We start from the raw sequence: 15014 nt of genomic DNA, 5'->3' as shown, positions 1-15014 counted from the left end.
TCCAGTCACTAGATCCTCAAAGGCAATGGGTGCCATCCTCACTATCCTCATTCATTCTTTATTTTAATTTGCCTTTTGCCTTCAGTGGTCTAATTCAGTCATTAATTCGCTCTCTATGTTGCTCTCACTTATTTAATCCCTTCTTTCTAGCTCCACCCCATTCTGGGCCCTGCCCTTGCTGCTGTCATTCGGTCATTGATTGTAGACTCTGTTCTCTGTGATTTCATTCATCCCTGCTAGATCCTGTCAGTTCTGCTCTAACATTCATTCTTCCGCCCACCTACCTGCATCTTGGTTCGTTCATTCATTCATTCATGAATGCATGAAACCATATCTGGCTCCTGCACTAAATTCTGTTACTCATTCAGTCGCTCTGGATTCCGCGTCCACTGCTAAGGTTCATACTCTCACTCCTTCACCCGCCGCTCACCTACACTGCTTGAATCACTCATTCATTTTGGAGCTTTTCTTTGTTTCTCTCTGCCATTCAGTGGTTCATCGCACCTTTCATTTATTACCTCTGAATTTCAAGAATTGTATTTGTCATCAGTTCTGGATTCTACACTTGATACTTGCAGTCTTAATTCATTCAGTCATTACACTCACCCTAATTGTTCTCTTTAGTTAATGCTTCCATGCATGTATTGACTTGTCTCCTAACCTCTCATTCATTCATTCATACATCCCAGATTCTGCCTTCACCCACCTCATCCAGCCATCCTTCCTAGATCCTGTTACCGTGAGCCCACTCATTCATTCTGCTTCTTGTACCATCTGTCTGATTAGATTATATGTTCTTTCTGGGTTCTCAACCCCACTGTTCTCTTCTTTCCTCACAGAGGCTCCGAAAGGCCCCAAAATCATGATGACGCCCACCCGGGCCCGCGTGGGGGACACCGTCCGCATTACCGTGCAAGGCTTCCAGGTAAGTGCATGTTCATGATTGAGGACACTCCAGAAGGGCCTTAATGTCTGTAGTCAGAGGGCCCCTCACCTGGGAGATGGCATGCCCAAATATTATCAAGTTTTACACAGTATCCTACCAGAGTACCATGACCAAAATGTTAACTACCATAATATTGGGAAGGTGTCTACAGGTAAATAAAGGTTTTCTATATAATTAACTCCACATATATGTACCTTGACAATACATATATTTTCATTGTATGTATCTGTGATGTTAAGAATAGTAAATCGAAACCTATAAATAGTTTTCTCCATAATAGTACTGTCGCTGATATTGTGTTCACAATATTCTGGCAAGGTGACATTTTAACACTGGTACTGAGACATGCAACCAGGAGCGCCGGTTTGCTGGACAAGCGGGGGTGGGGGGAAGGGAGGGGGAGAACGGGCGCTAGGGGTCGCAAGGGGGAATACAAAACAATACTTACTTGCAGCCCCCGTCGCACTCTTCTTCACCTTTTCAGGAAGGTAGAGTCTCCCAGAATGCCCTGTGGCCAATCCTGAAGCTGCTCTCATGCTTAGAGCAGCTTCAGGATTGGCCTGAGCACCCTCAATTCACGCTCTAGGACAGACTGTGAGTCTGTGCCTGCTCTGTCCAGCCCAGCTGCGTTGCTGGTTTGGAGAGAGCTTTAACTGCACATGATGGTTTGGCCAGTCTGAGACGACCAGCCAAACCATCATGGGCAGTGATGGGAATGCACTATCACTCCCATCAGTGCCTGTCACTACCAGTCGCCACCCCCAAGACTCGGCAGGAAAGGAAAACTAAAACGAGTGCTGCATGCAACTCTATTAGTCCCAAGGATGCTCATAAACCCACAGAGACCCCAGTGCAGACAGGGAGCTCCTCTCTCCCAGAGACGAGTTGGCAGCTTCATACGGAGGTTTACAACAGGTCTCCATCTACTGGCAGCGCCAAATCACTGTAAAAGGTAAAAAAAAAATCATTTTTTAAGTCTAGAGGGAGAGTTCCAAGAGGTAAATTTCTTCTGTGCCAGGAGTGCTACAAATTCTTCTGTCCTAGCTTCCAGCTTAGGAGCACAGTTCCTGTTGTATGGCCAGGGATCTATATCATGCCACAAATCCCCCAGTGTATGTTGAAGAGGACGAGGGCCCGGTCCAACCCCCAGAGAGATGCAGTGCATTTTAGAGGAGCAATATTTTGCCATTTCACCCTAGTGAGGCCAGAACAGGCCAGGCAGAAAGGTGGGCGGGAGAGATCATTCTCCCCCGGGCCATACCAACTACGTGGTCCAATCATCTGCAGAATATGAGAGCCCAGATGTTTTTTTAAACTTTTATGCTAGCAGTCTCTTTTTAGAGCTCTTGGCGACCTGAAAAAGAACCTGATGCTCAAGAAGTCAATCTAACACCAGTCCAAAACCTGAACAACAAGAATTTTAGCTTTTTATGAAAGCTGCAAAGATTAGATGTACGTCTTGGTTCCAGAAGAATAGTAACCCATTAAGATGGAGCAAACATAGAAAATCACTTGCTTCTTAGGAGAGACCCCTTGAAATAAAGAGTTGCTAGAATGCCGACCAATCAAAATGGAGGTCAGTGCCTTGGATTTTGGTCTATATTTCGTACTGAGGAGCAAGGAGTACTTCTACAGAGGGCCATGGTTCCAGAATACTGTCATCAGAGTATTGCTAGTCATTACTTTTTAAATATAGTTTACCAAAATATTACCTATTGAATTTAATAATATGAAGCTTACCCCAATAGGACAATATTTCTGTAAACATTATTTAGGACACTATATTTATGCCCGACAAGGACAAGGACCTATAAACCCATAGGTTGCTCCATGAATAATACAGTGTGGTTTAAAGTGAAACATCTTTGCCACCAGCAGCGATACAAAGTTAACCAGTAACAGGGAGGCGTGGTCATACTGAAGGACCCCATAAAAATGTGCCCCAGAATTTTATACCAGCTGAAGCCTGCTAAGAGAGCCCCAGATGCAAAGAGTTGTCATAGTCAACACGAAAGCCTAGCACAGCAGAAACATCAGTCTTGACCCTCTTCAATAAGAATGGGGAGCATCTGTTGTAAGAATCTAAGGTGAAAGAAGCCAACTGGAGAAACCACAGAAGGATACCTTCAAACACCCACTCGCGGTCCGTGCAGGTAACAGCAGTGGGGCCAAGTAAGGGGGGATGTCCAGGGACAATGCAGAGGGAAAATTAAATAAATAATGTATTTTCGCTCCACATTGTCACTAGAAATCCCCCTTTACACAGTCCCACCACCCCACCGCTGTTACCTGCATGGACCGCGACTATAAACACCTTATCAAAGTTAAAGCATTAGAGCACTTCTTAGAATTCGGCAGGTTGTCTACCTTCTCACCAGGGCGGTGGACACCCCATCTTTATCAGGCCGGCAGTGACCCGCCCACCATATTAAAGATTCACACTAACTTGGTCTTTTTGCTGAAAGTACTTCCATCGACATAGCTGCTGTCTATTTTGCTTTGAGAGCTAGAAACACTTTCGGCAAAAAGGTAATGCTTCTGGGACACCGTATCATGGCAGTCGTCAGTCATTTTTTTGTTTTTCAGTAACAACCCCCCAAAATTGTAGTTTGTTTATTTCCAATATCACAATATCCTGGTTGTCTATATTTTGGCCACAATATTTTTGTATACTGATAAATGTTACTCGATATTCTGACCTACGAGCCCGTGAACCTTTTGTGTTTCATTTTCTTACATACTATTTTTATAACGTCCACTGAGGAAACTAATATGATTTTCAATTATGCTTTAAAAAAGCACACTCTGCCAAGTACTAAACGCTATTGAGTTTTAGAGAAACTCTACAAGCGGCCGAAGAAGAGTGTAGTCCCCTGTTTTGCCACAGCCTGGAGTTCCTCTGGACTCTACTTGATGCCACGCCCACCCCTTCACCACCCAAAAGATTGTTTCATGTATTGAATGTTCTGGTTTACTTCTAAACTATTGCTATCTATGCATTTTTGTACTCAAATACTCGGGGGCGTGCCACTTGTGTACCATGTAAAGTGGTACATGAGACAGAGGACTCTCAATCCCATTTATAAAGCCACGCAAAGCCACCCTACGTGGCTTTGAGTGGCCTCATAAATCTTGAGTAAGGCAGCACAGAGCGGATCACAGCATCACCTTACTCTGTGGCCAGGAGGAGTTCCATGGGTGTTGCAGTTGGTTTTCCCATGCAACGCCTATGGATTTTGACGCTGCCCCACATTTACAAAATCATGTCAACCTGGGGAAGCGCCAAACTCCCCAGGGAGGTGTGACTGGGAGAAAAATGTTTACTTCCCCTAGTTTTTTCCTCTTTCCATGTGTGCTTCATTCTGCAGCACATATAGAAAAAGAAAAACACCTCTTAAGGTTGTTTTTTTGCAGGAAGGTGTCGCTTTCTACAAAAAAACAATCCTACATGCAATGGAGGGCAAGGGATCCCACCTTGGCGCTTGGCTGCTGAAATGGTGCCATTGTATTGTATGAATACAGTGCATTCCTGTCCTTTCACTTTGGCGTAGGGCAGCACAGCAATTTGCCTTACTCTCCGATCTGCAGTGGTATGACATTTAAAGACAGGGCTCAAGTCAAGGGTCCACACAGGTACACGGCGTCCACCAACTATTTTCACAGGGTAGACGCTGTCCACCCTGCCAAGGAGTTGGGCCCCACTAAAATATGCAGAACTTGTCCTGGTGTAATTTGCAGACACCAGGACACGTTCAGCAGCATCTGCACAGTGTAAGCTTTTCATTCCTAGCAGCAATGTGCAGGCAGGAAGGGAGCTTTTTTATTTTCACCTCCACCTGGACCAAAGATAAAAGCCGAAGTTAAGGGCCCATCAGGCCTCCTTTTGTTCCAAGATAATCCTGGCTCGGCACTGTTTGGAGCCTCACAGGTAGATGCAAACGCAACGAAGGCAAACAAAAGCACACAGCTTGTTATCACTTCACAGGTACTTAAGAAATGCAGGCTTTTGATCTTGTTCAGTCCCTGTATATAAGAGATATGCGTGCACTGTAAGAATGTCAGATCAGATGGTCTGTCCCAGAATTTACACAAATAACAATTTAAATACCACTAACATTTCTTTTATAGCGCTACTCATCCCAATGCAAGGTGTCACAGCGCTTTACATAACATACCCGTTATACATGGTCAATAAGTCATGTAAGTGTGTAAATCAATGTACACAATGTGTTACATAAGACAGTAAAGGTTATAAGGTGTAGGTGCCACGTCCTTCATAGCTCACTGTGCCGTATTAGAAAGATTATAATTTATGAACTGCATGTAACACAAGGACCTCTGTGTTCAAAGCAGTAACCCACTTACCTATCTACGTAAACTAAAAATCTGTCATCTGTATGTGACATTATATAATAATGTGATTCCAATCTGGGACTAGATAAAACACAGATCTCTTCAACAAAAGCATTAACCTCCAGAGCTATCTTACCATTATTATTATTTCCTGAAATGAAATTTAATGGGCTCACAAAAGATCTCTGCAGCAGGTGTCTTAACCCCATAAAATATTTTCAAATGCAGTCTATACAACCAATTAAGCAGAACAGATAAACTGCCAGGTTTCTCCTTGTTACCAATTTCTTTGTGGCAGTGTGTTCCAAAAAATAAATGCATTTGTTGAGGCCCATATTTTACGTCAAAGTCTCGCAACTTTTTTGGCACAACCCAGACACCAAATCTCAAATGTCATAATTTACCTAAATGGACTCATGATAGACCTGCTAAACATTTCTGTGAGGATTTAGGGCCTCATTATGATAGTAGGGGTCAGACCGCTGACAGGATGTCAGCGGCGGTCTGACTGTCATATGCTGATACAGGTGGTCGGACACTAAGCTGTCAGACGCAAAACTGCCAGCTCAGCCAGGATCATAGATCCCGACAGGGAAGCGGTTGGAACAGCTCCCTGATTGGTGGTGGTGCAGAGGCAGGCACCATTATTGTGATTACAGTACCCCTTTCCGACAGCCTTTTCATGACGAGAATCCCACCATGAAAAGATTGTAGAAAAGGTATATGGGGATCCCCATCCATCATGGGACACTGAAAAGTGGCCGTAGGTGAATATGTAGTGCCCCCCACTCACCTTCATGTAGTGTGTGCCTTGCACAACATGGTGTATGTCACATAGCGCACAGACGTGCAGGAGGTGCTGTACGGCGTTGGCATGTGCTGTGGCCCTTTCCTATGGCCGCACATGCCCTTGCCGTGTTTCTGACTGCCAGCTCATGTCGCATCACAATACGGCGGTTGGACTGACGCGTGCTTGTCGGAGGTCTCCTGACCACCGCAATAGCAACCGGCGGTCCGACTGACCACAATTGTAATCCGCCCCCCAATATCTGATGTCAGGTCCTGTGAGATCACTTCCTGTGATTTCATGTGCGATCCCACACCCTGACATCATGCACTGTGATGTCACCCGCCATTATGTCACTTGCATACTGCCTAACTTGATTAGTCCCCCATTTCCGTTTTTTAGGACTTGTGCCTTTTTTATAGAGTAATTTGGCCATACCACTGGTCACTGCACGCTGTGAAGTGATGGAGAAACATCAGATTGTCGCCTTACTGCTGGCGCTGTGTTGTCCTCTGATGTGGACATCTTCCTAGCGGCCTCTTGGCATGTGCGATGTCTTTAGCCACTTTTTAGCAACCACTCTTTGCAAGCTGGGATGTTTTGGTACTTCTACACAATTAAAAGTCTCAGACTGCAAAGTTCTTTTGGCTGAAAAGCCAGAATTGACTATAGGGGCAATAATAACTAAAGCCACTTGAGCCGTGAAAGAGCTTGCAAATGTGAAAATGCAACTTTTTTATAGCGCTGAATATGGACCGGAAGTAAGCCAGAGCGCTTTACCATGCCATAATATGATGATACATAATCTGTGTATTTTTAAAGCAATATTGGGTTTCCAGAAATGTAGAAATAACGTGATTTAATCTCATTAAAAATGGAAGAAGGTTCTTATAACCATGTTCTATGTGATATCTGCAGCCTCGACTACACCAGACGAATTCATAAAATAACTTGTAATATAATGCACACACCGTCAATAAAAATACTGCCACCGGGCTTCTTGACCCGCTGAGCTTTCTGATAAAGACCCCCTTCAAAACTGAAAATTGTGCAGGAAATGGACTCGACATCTGAAAAAAATTCAAAGCATCCTGAGGAACGTAAAAAGACTTAAGGAGCTTACACCAGAGAACAGAATAAATGCAGGGAGATACTTAGGAATAATGGCAAAATCCGTCAGGTTCTAGGTGTTTGAAATCAAAGCGAATACAATATTTGCAAAATTAGAAACCTGCATAGAAACAGAGGCAAGGTGGGCCTCAAGCAGCGCTTAAGCAATAAACTGCTATAGTCAGAATAACATGGGAATTTATGAAAACTATTATCCCACGAGCCTGCGATCGTAATTCCTCGGCTGTTTCCGGAAATCTTCGAGCGTCAGTTGTTTGCCGCAGCAATGTTTCACCATGACTAAGATGCCAAGCAGAATGTTAAAATGCATCCTGTCTGCCCCTTGACCTCTTTTCTAAGAGTCCCTTAGTTGAGGGTGAGCAGTTCAGTGGGTTTGAGGTAATGTTACTGACACTATACCATAAGTGTGTCCAAGAACCTCTTCATCCAGAAGAGATGGCCAACCCACAAAATGAAGGCAGGAAAAATAGGTCCCATTTTCAAAATTCCAGGGTCCTGTTATCGGGTGCCAGTGGGGGGTGTATCAGCGAACTGGGCTCTCCTAAAGAGACATTTGTTAGAGCTCTGACTTCAGTTAAGTTCAACTGGGAGCTATAGGTGCCGAACAAAATCTTAGCACCTAAAATTAGCATCTAAAATAGGTCCACTGGGGTACCATCCTTAAGGTTAATGCTTCATTTTGGTCAGCACTTATTTTTGGGGACAGGGACTTTTTTTTATCAGACGTTCACCCGCAGCAAGAGAGAAAAACACAAAAATGGGAAAGAAAGAGGAAATGAAAGACTGAAAAAACAGTGACTAGGGGGCATATCAACAACAACCGGCGATAATTATCTCTAAGCGCACTTAGCGCTAGGATAATTTTCGCCGGTTAGCGTGAATTTTTATCGCTGAGATAGCGTGCTATTAGTAACGCTTATCTCAATAGCGATAAAAATCCTCACGCTAACAGGCTAACGTGAGATTATCGCTGGAAACCCAGCGATAATCTCAAGTTAGCTTGTTGATAGGGGCAGACAAACTTAGCCATGATATCCTCCTTCCATAGGATATCATGGCTAAGTCAGAAAAATACCAGACGTAAAAAAGCAGCGTTAACCGCGGTTAGCGCTGCTTTTTTTGTCTCTAACAGGGTTAGCGGCATTCTTGATAATAGGAGAAATGCCGATTAGCGACATTTCTCCTATTATTTTACTCTGGAACGCCCCCGTTGCATCTCATTAGAGATGCAAGGGGAAGCGTAGAGTAAAAGGGTGCTAACATGCAAATTTGCATGTTAGCACCCTGTTGTTGATAGGGCGCTAGTTTTATCTCTCCTTTTTTGGCTTTTAAAGCCAAAAAAGCAGAGATAAAGCCCTTGTTGATATGCCCCAAAGGGAGAAAGCAGGGAAAAAAAAAAGCATGAAAAGGTGAGAGAGGTGCTGGGTGTGTCTGGAGGTGTATGATACTGCTGTGCGGTATCAAGAGTACACAGCCTTAATACTAAGCAACTTCGACATTAGATAGCTTTGGACACAGCTTCTGAGCAAAAATTTTAACCCAGACACTTTTTGATTTACAAACTGATCACTGCTTAAGGTATCAAATCAAACAGGGGCATTGTTCCTTTTTAATGTTTTCAATGTTGGGGCTCCCATGGGACATGGACTCCCGCTGAGCTTAAATCTTCCCACTGGCTACTGAGAGCTCTGGGGTTTATGGTTAGGGTCCTGCCACATCTTTCAACCTTACCATCTCCAAACTGATCACTGTAGAGTAGACCGATGGTTGAAACTTTTCAGCTAACAGGGCATAAACACCACTGGCCTTGGATCCAGGAAAAGTATCCCTGAGTCCATCTTTGTCTGTAGAAGGGGGATTGCATTTCTGCAACTTCAGGGGAAGTCGAGGGCAAGTCACCACCAGTCGCCACCCTATGGCAGCCAATGATGTCATGCCGCAAGGAAAACAGATGTCTTTGGATCAGTCACTGCAAGCCGACTGCAGACGCTCATGGCTCTCATGTACATCCCCTTAGTAAGGCCTCTCTTGTCCCTCAGGTCCATTATGCACCTCTCCTTTCAAGGGCGGTAGCATTTCAGATTTCCCATTGGTACACAGCAGTGAGATCTCTTCAGTGGCTAGGCTTTGGACCAGCCTCTGGGGGCAATGGTTCCATGCAGACTACTAGTCAGATGTTTCCCTTCACGAGTGCTTCAGAGCTTCATTTTACCAAGAGTTATCTATCAAGAGCGGGTTGTGCGTTTCCCATGCAGGGAGGCAATGGTGGGAATCCAGGGCCTCCACACGTTGTGTAATATTAACGTACATAGCTCTGTCTAATAAGTGCGGGCTACATCTTCTGCGGCATTTTCACAAAGGAGGGGACGTGAGGGTGTTCATTTAAGAAGTATTCTTGAGGGATAGCTCTTGCCCTGGCAACTCCGTGGAGTAGGGCAGAAGGAACAGGTCTGCGTTGTGTCTTATGTTGGCTGACAGAATAGGGGCCGGTGCAGGCAACAGCATTGGTGGTGCCTGGGGGTTGGTTGAAGTTGGGATGGGTGCTCTCAATGGAGGGTAAAGGTCATGTCTCCTAGAGAGGTCAGCAGTGCGGAGTGTTGAGGTGAACAACTGGTGGAAGAAGCTGGTGGCAATGTTTGGTGGTAGCTGAAGTGATGAGGCTGGTTGCAATTTCGGATGGAAGTACAATTGGTATAATAAGGAAGGTTGGGTAGATCCAATGGCGTGTTGGCTAGGGAGGCTGTGGCTTAGAATAATTGCCAGTTTAAAAAAAAAGAGATTGGCCGTGAAGATTTCCTGTAAACAGAAGTTGCTAAGACCCAAAACATATTTGGCCCTGCATCTTGTTCACAGATCATAACAGCTTGTGCTCAAGTCACTGTGGTGGATGTAGCTCGGGTGTTCGAGGTGGGTGGTTGCTGGAGTGGTGGTGCCAATTTTTGTATGTTCCACTGCTCCCCGATAAGATAGGGGCAGGGTACGTCAAGTTGTTTAGGTGAATGGGAGGAGGAAGGAGCTGTAGTGACCAGCACATATTGTTGGATAGGGCAATGAGGAGAGGATGTGGCCTAATGGCCAGAGCAGACGACTTTGGAACTGGGGAACCAGGTTCGAGCCTCGACATCAGCCCAGAATCCTGTGATTCTGGCAGTGCTTAATTTGAGCCGGAGCTTTCCGGTGCTCAGCACCGGCACCTAATCATCAGCGCCGGAGGTTCAAGCACCAATTAAGGACACACACATATGGAAGTAAGGTGATTTTCCCCATAATCACAGAATGTTTTGACACGCCAAACCTCGAACCCGGTTCTCCAGGTCCGAAATCGGCAGCTCTAGCCATTAGGCCAAGTCCTCTCCAGTATAATAAGTGCCGGGCTCTATTCAGGAGGCAGTTTGCACCAGCACATTTCTTCTGTTGGCACTGCCTCCTAGGGAGAGCCCCGGCACTTTTTATGTTACAAATTAACCACTGGATTCTGGGCAAATCACTTAATCTCCCTGTGCATACGAACAATGAAAGTGTCTTTGTATAACGTAGCTGGTGCTCATGTAAAGCGCTCCAATACCTTCGGGTCGAGTTTGCGCTATATCAAAATGGAAAAAAAAAAACGGGGACTCTGCTTTTAGAGCTGTGCTGTTAGTGTTGTGGGGCGGAAGCTGCCTTTCTGATTCTATTTCTGCTGGGCTTACCAACTAAATTGAGCACCACCGGGAATATATCTGCCCAGGAAGTCCTATGGACAGAAACACAAACCCTGCACAAGACTGGTTGCATTGGGGTCCTATTCCCCTTGTGCAGGGTTCTTCACAGCAGACATATTCCCTGTGAATAAAGCACCTCCCCTACACCTCACCAAGCCATAGCACCATCTACACTCACGAGGAAACCCTTTATGCATTCCTGGCAGGCGCAAAAGAAGGAAACGTGCTTGTAAACTTAAGTTTACGACCAAATGTACCTTTGTGAATCAGGCTCGTTTTTTTTATTTAATAAAAGCGCGTGACCTGCTTACAAATGCAGAGAACTACGAGCGCCATTATTGTAAACAGGGGCATTACTGATGATTGCGGCGCAGTGCGAGACACCAGACAAGCGGGCGGAGAGTCACCTTTTGCTCTTTGCTATTTAGGTGGCGTTTGCGGCACAAATGATAACGGGGAAATGTGGAGATAAATGGATCGTTGCTCGGATTACCGGGGCAGGAAGGAGCGCGGCATGCAGACGACATCTCCGTATATATTATCCGCCGGCAGCAGACACCGGCCTGGATTTAAACGATAGGATTTGAATATTACTGGAGTGTCAACCAAATAAGGCTTAGGCAATGTCTGTTTTTTTATTTCTAAATCTGGGGAAAAAGAGTCCAAAAAAGTTGGCATTTAGTTTTTAAACAATTTTCATTGTTTTCTACAAACCTAAAGTACAATCAAGCTCATATAATGTCAACCTTTTTTGTTCTAATGTATATAGGTGGCACGTTGGGGCAGATTTACAAGCCCCTCGCGTGACTTTTGCGCCGCCGTTGCGTCACTTTTGTGACGCAGGTGCGGCGTAAATGTTACGGCCCATTTACAACATGACGCATCTAGGTAGATGCGTCACGTTGTAAAGCCCTGTGTCACATTATACCTGTGTCAGGTATAATGTATGCAGGGTGGGCGTTCCCACGCAAAAAGCCATGTAGAACTGAAGCAGTGAAATCTACAAGATTTCACTGCGTCACTCTACGCCTTCACTGCGTCAAAATCCCTATGCCTGCTCAGACCAGGCGTAAGGAATGACGCAGGGCTTTTTGAATGAGGCTCACCCATGTATTGTGGCGCATTGCTGGAGTTGCGTCACTTTCATGAGCAACTCCAGCTATGCATCACTTTTGCACCAACATATGCATCAGAATTTCAGACGCATCTGTTAATCCTTGTTTTGTAAATACAGCGTATCCATTGTGACTCCAGGACATTTGGTGCTGACGCAAGGAAACTGGCGCATCTATGCAGATGCGTCAGTTCCTTGTAAACCTGGCCCTATATTCTAAAGCACACATTCATCGCAATGTCCTTTCATGTTTTGTGTCTTTTTACAATGATGTAGGGGGCATTTTCACACAGGAATGGTGACGTGTGGGGTCAAGCAAATATTGCTAACGCTACGCTCCACCATTCTGAAAAAGCAGGGATGCGCCAGAATTAGCACCAAAGCGGGCACCCTTGCACCATAGTGCAAGGGTGTCCGTGTTGGGGGGAATGATTGTTGATGTGCAGGAAGGTGTCCTTTCCTGCACATAAACAATCCAGAATGGTGAATTGTAACTTTGATGTGTGCTGCATTGTGCAACACACATAGTAGTTGCAAATTGTCATTTTTTAAAAATGATTGTCTATGTGCAGGAAGGCACACTTTCAAGCACATGAACAATCGTTCATGGGTTTTTGCTGTTTCTGTTTGTGCTGCACAATGCAGCACACATAGAAACAGCACAAATTAGGAGAAATCAAGCATTTCTCCTCTTTTCGACATGTTAAGAAAAGACCCGTTTTTCCCTGGTCTTAATTTTGGCGCTGCCTCCTATTTACGCCACCCCCAACTTCTCACAGGGGCCGGCGTCAAAATCAATGGGTGTTGCGGCGGAACGCCCATTACACGCCCCTTTCACGCTAAGTGTAGCATGAAAGGCGGCCTTATTTACAAGGCGGCGTTAAGCCAGGTTAAGTTAAGTATGCCCCTGGGATCAGTATACAGTGTGAGGATGGCTTGTCGAAGGCTTGTTCTTTGGTCCAACATTTCTGAGTCTACTGCCATTGATATTTCGCTATTTCTTATCTTTCCCTTCTTTTCATTATTCATCATTCCTGTACATGGGAAGACTATTTTAGATCATACGTTTCATTCCATTTTCCCCAAACCTTTAGATATTTATGTGGGCCACCTCAACTTCTGAAAATGTCTTTCTGCTCCAGCACACATCAGCCCATAACTGTAAGCCATTCTTTGTAGGTTGTTACGCCCCCTCCATCAAAATTGTGCAGTTTTTCATCTGGCAACCGCTAGTCCAGGGTCACATAAGGATTTTTTGCACCTAACTGGTGTCTGGTCACAACAGATCTAAAATGACTTACATTTTGTGTTCCATTTGAACTCAATTTCTGTTATCACCTATAGTTATTTTGAAGTTTTTAGCAGTATTTCGTGACTTTGAGGTATTGCCAAAATGTGTGAAATATATTTCACTCAGGCCACATCCCCCTTAGTTTGTGACTCAACTGTATGTACTCAATGGTCTTCAGTTTAGTGTAATATATTCTGTGTAACAATTTGAGTTGTACTGACAAAATTGCCCTAATTGGTACCTCTCTTGGCGTCCATTTTGCCTCATTCAAGACCTTATATTCCAGCTGTCCGAGATCTCTTTCCCATTTTTCTTAATCTGGGTTTTCGGGAAATTATTTGTCAATATTTTATAGATCAGTGATATAGTTTTTTTCTTCAGAGGTTCTACCAGAACTCCATTTTCTAGTGGGTATATCTCCTGTATCACCTTCAGTTTCTCTTTCTATTCCCTTAGTGCATCTCATAGCTGTGTGTACTTAAAATGTTAGGTATTCTTATTTTAGTTGTGTAAAGGATTTTATAGTATCTGTCCACCAAATATCCCCTATCTTAGAGATCCTAATATATCCCATTTTCAAAATCCCTTTAGTGCACCCACCTCCTTCAACTGTGCCCCAGTGGAGTGTCCTTACTAAGGACTCACTTCCATCCCATCATCTGCATGGCAGCTTTCCCGTCGCAGTCTCACCATTTGTGTCAGTTCTGAACATGTATGTGGTGGGTCCCAACCATAGATGATTGCACTTTATTCTCAATTCCCAGTGAATTCCATTCTAGTTTCCTCGATGGGTGTGAATACCAAATCATTTAGTACTGCAATCTGTGCAGCCCAGTAGTATTTTCTAGTATCTGGAAAACATATATCTCCATCTTATAACCCCCATGTATATTTTTGTCAGAGATTTTGTTGGCGCTTGTCCATCTCATGCATTGAGATCACTTTATACCACAGTTATTACGGTCGAGCATACACTAGCTCACGCGTCTCACTTGGGAGACACTGTTTTTAACAAAAAGGGCTTGGAACTCGCCTGCTGCTTACCATTTTTTGGCTTGCGTGGCACTCTTCTTACATTCTCGTAATTCATCAAGGCAGGCCTAATATAATTTCCATTCCTCGCTGTGGAGCAGGGACCAAGCACGGATTGATTCAACCTAATCAGTTCCCATCCGCTGCTCCCGACTCGATTGAGGTACTGTTTTGTTCTTTTTACTTTTAGTTCCCTGCAAACAGAAGGTGTGTGACTGGCAAACATGTCCCCAGCAGGACAAACAAAACTGCAAAGATTTATTTGCTATAGTTAACTTTCACTTATTTTGCCAAGTCTTCTTTTCTCACTTTGCACTCATGATTTCTTTCATTTTTGCTCGCGGGCGCTGTTCTCAAAAGATCAGTATTATCTTTTTGCAAACGGACATTGATTTCTTTGGTATTTGTAAGTTCATAAATGATGCTTTACCAGATAATTGTGCAGTACACCCCAATCCATCCACTCCAATCCATGCCAATCTACTCCACCTCACTCCACCCAATCTGTCCTACTCAATTCACCCCAGACCAATCCAATCCAACCCACTCCAATCCGTACCACTCACCCTAATCCAATACACTCTGATCCACCACATTCCAATTATCCCAACCCACCCTACTCCTATCTGCCCCTCTCCAATTCGCCTCACTCCAATCCA

The 15014-nt window shown here is 44.5% G+C and overlaps 1 protein-coding gene across 3 annotated transcripts in view; it reads left to right on the top strand.

Annotated features, from left to right (window-relative positions):
* IGSF21 (immunoglobin superfamily member 21) overlaps positions 1-15014 on the top strand; it is a 1330939-nt gene that overhangs the window by 1269435 nt on the left and 46490 nt on the right. For all 3 annotated transcript variants that reach the window (XM_085608163.1, XM_085608171.1, XM_085608177.1), the window contains exon 7: positions 840-925. In XM_085608163.1, the coding sequence (XP_085464289.1) occupies positions 840-925 (86 nt within the window). The remainder of the gene's footprint in view (positions 1-839; positions 926-15014) is intronic.

The sequence above is a fragment of the Triturus cristatus genome, chromosome 1_2 (assembly GCF_964204655.1).
Source record: "Triturus cristatus chromosome 1_2, aTriCri1.1, whole genome shotgun sequence".
NCBI classification, from domain to species: domain Eukaryota; kingdom Metazoa; phylum Chordata; class Amphibia; order Caudata; family Salamandridae; genus Triturus; species Triturus cristatus.
This window is presented reverse-complemented; position numbering and strand designations above follow the sequence as displayed.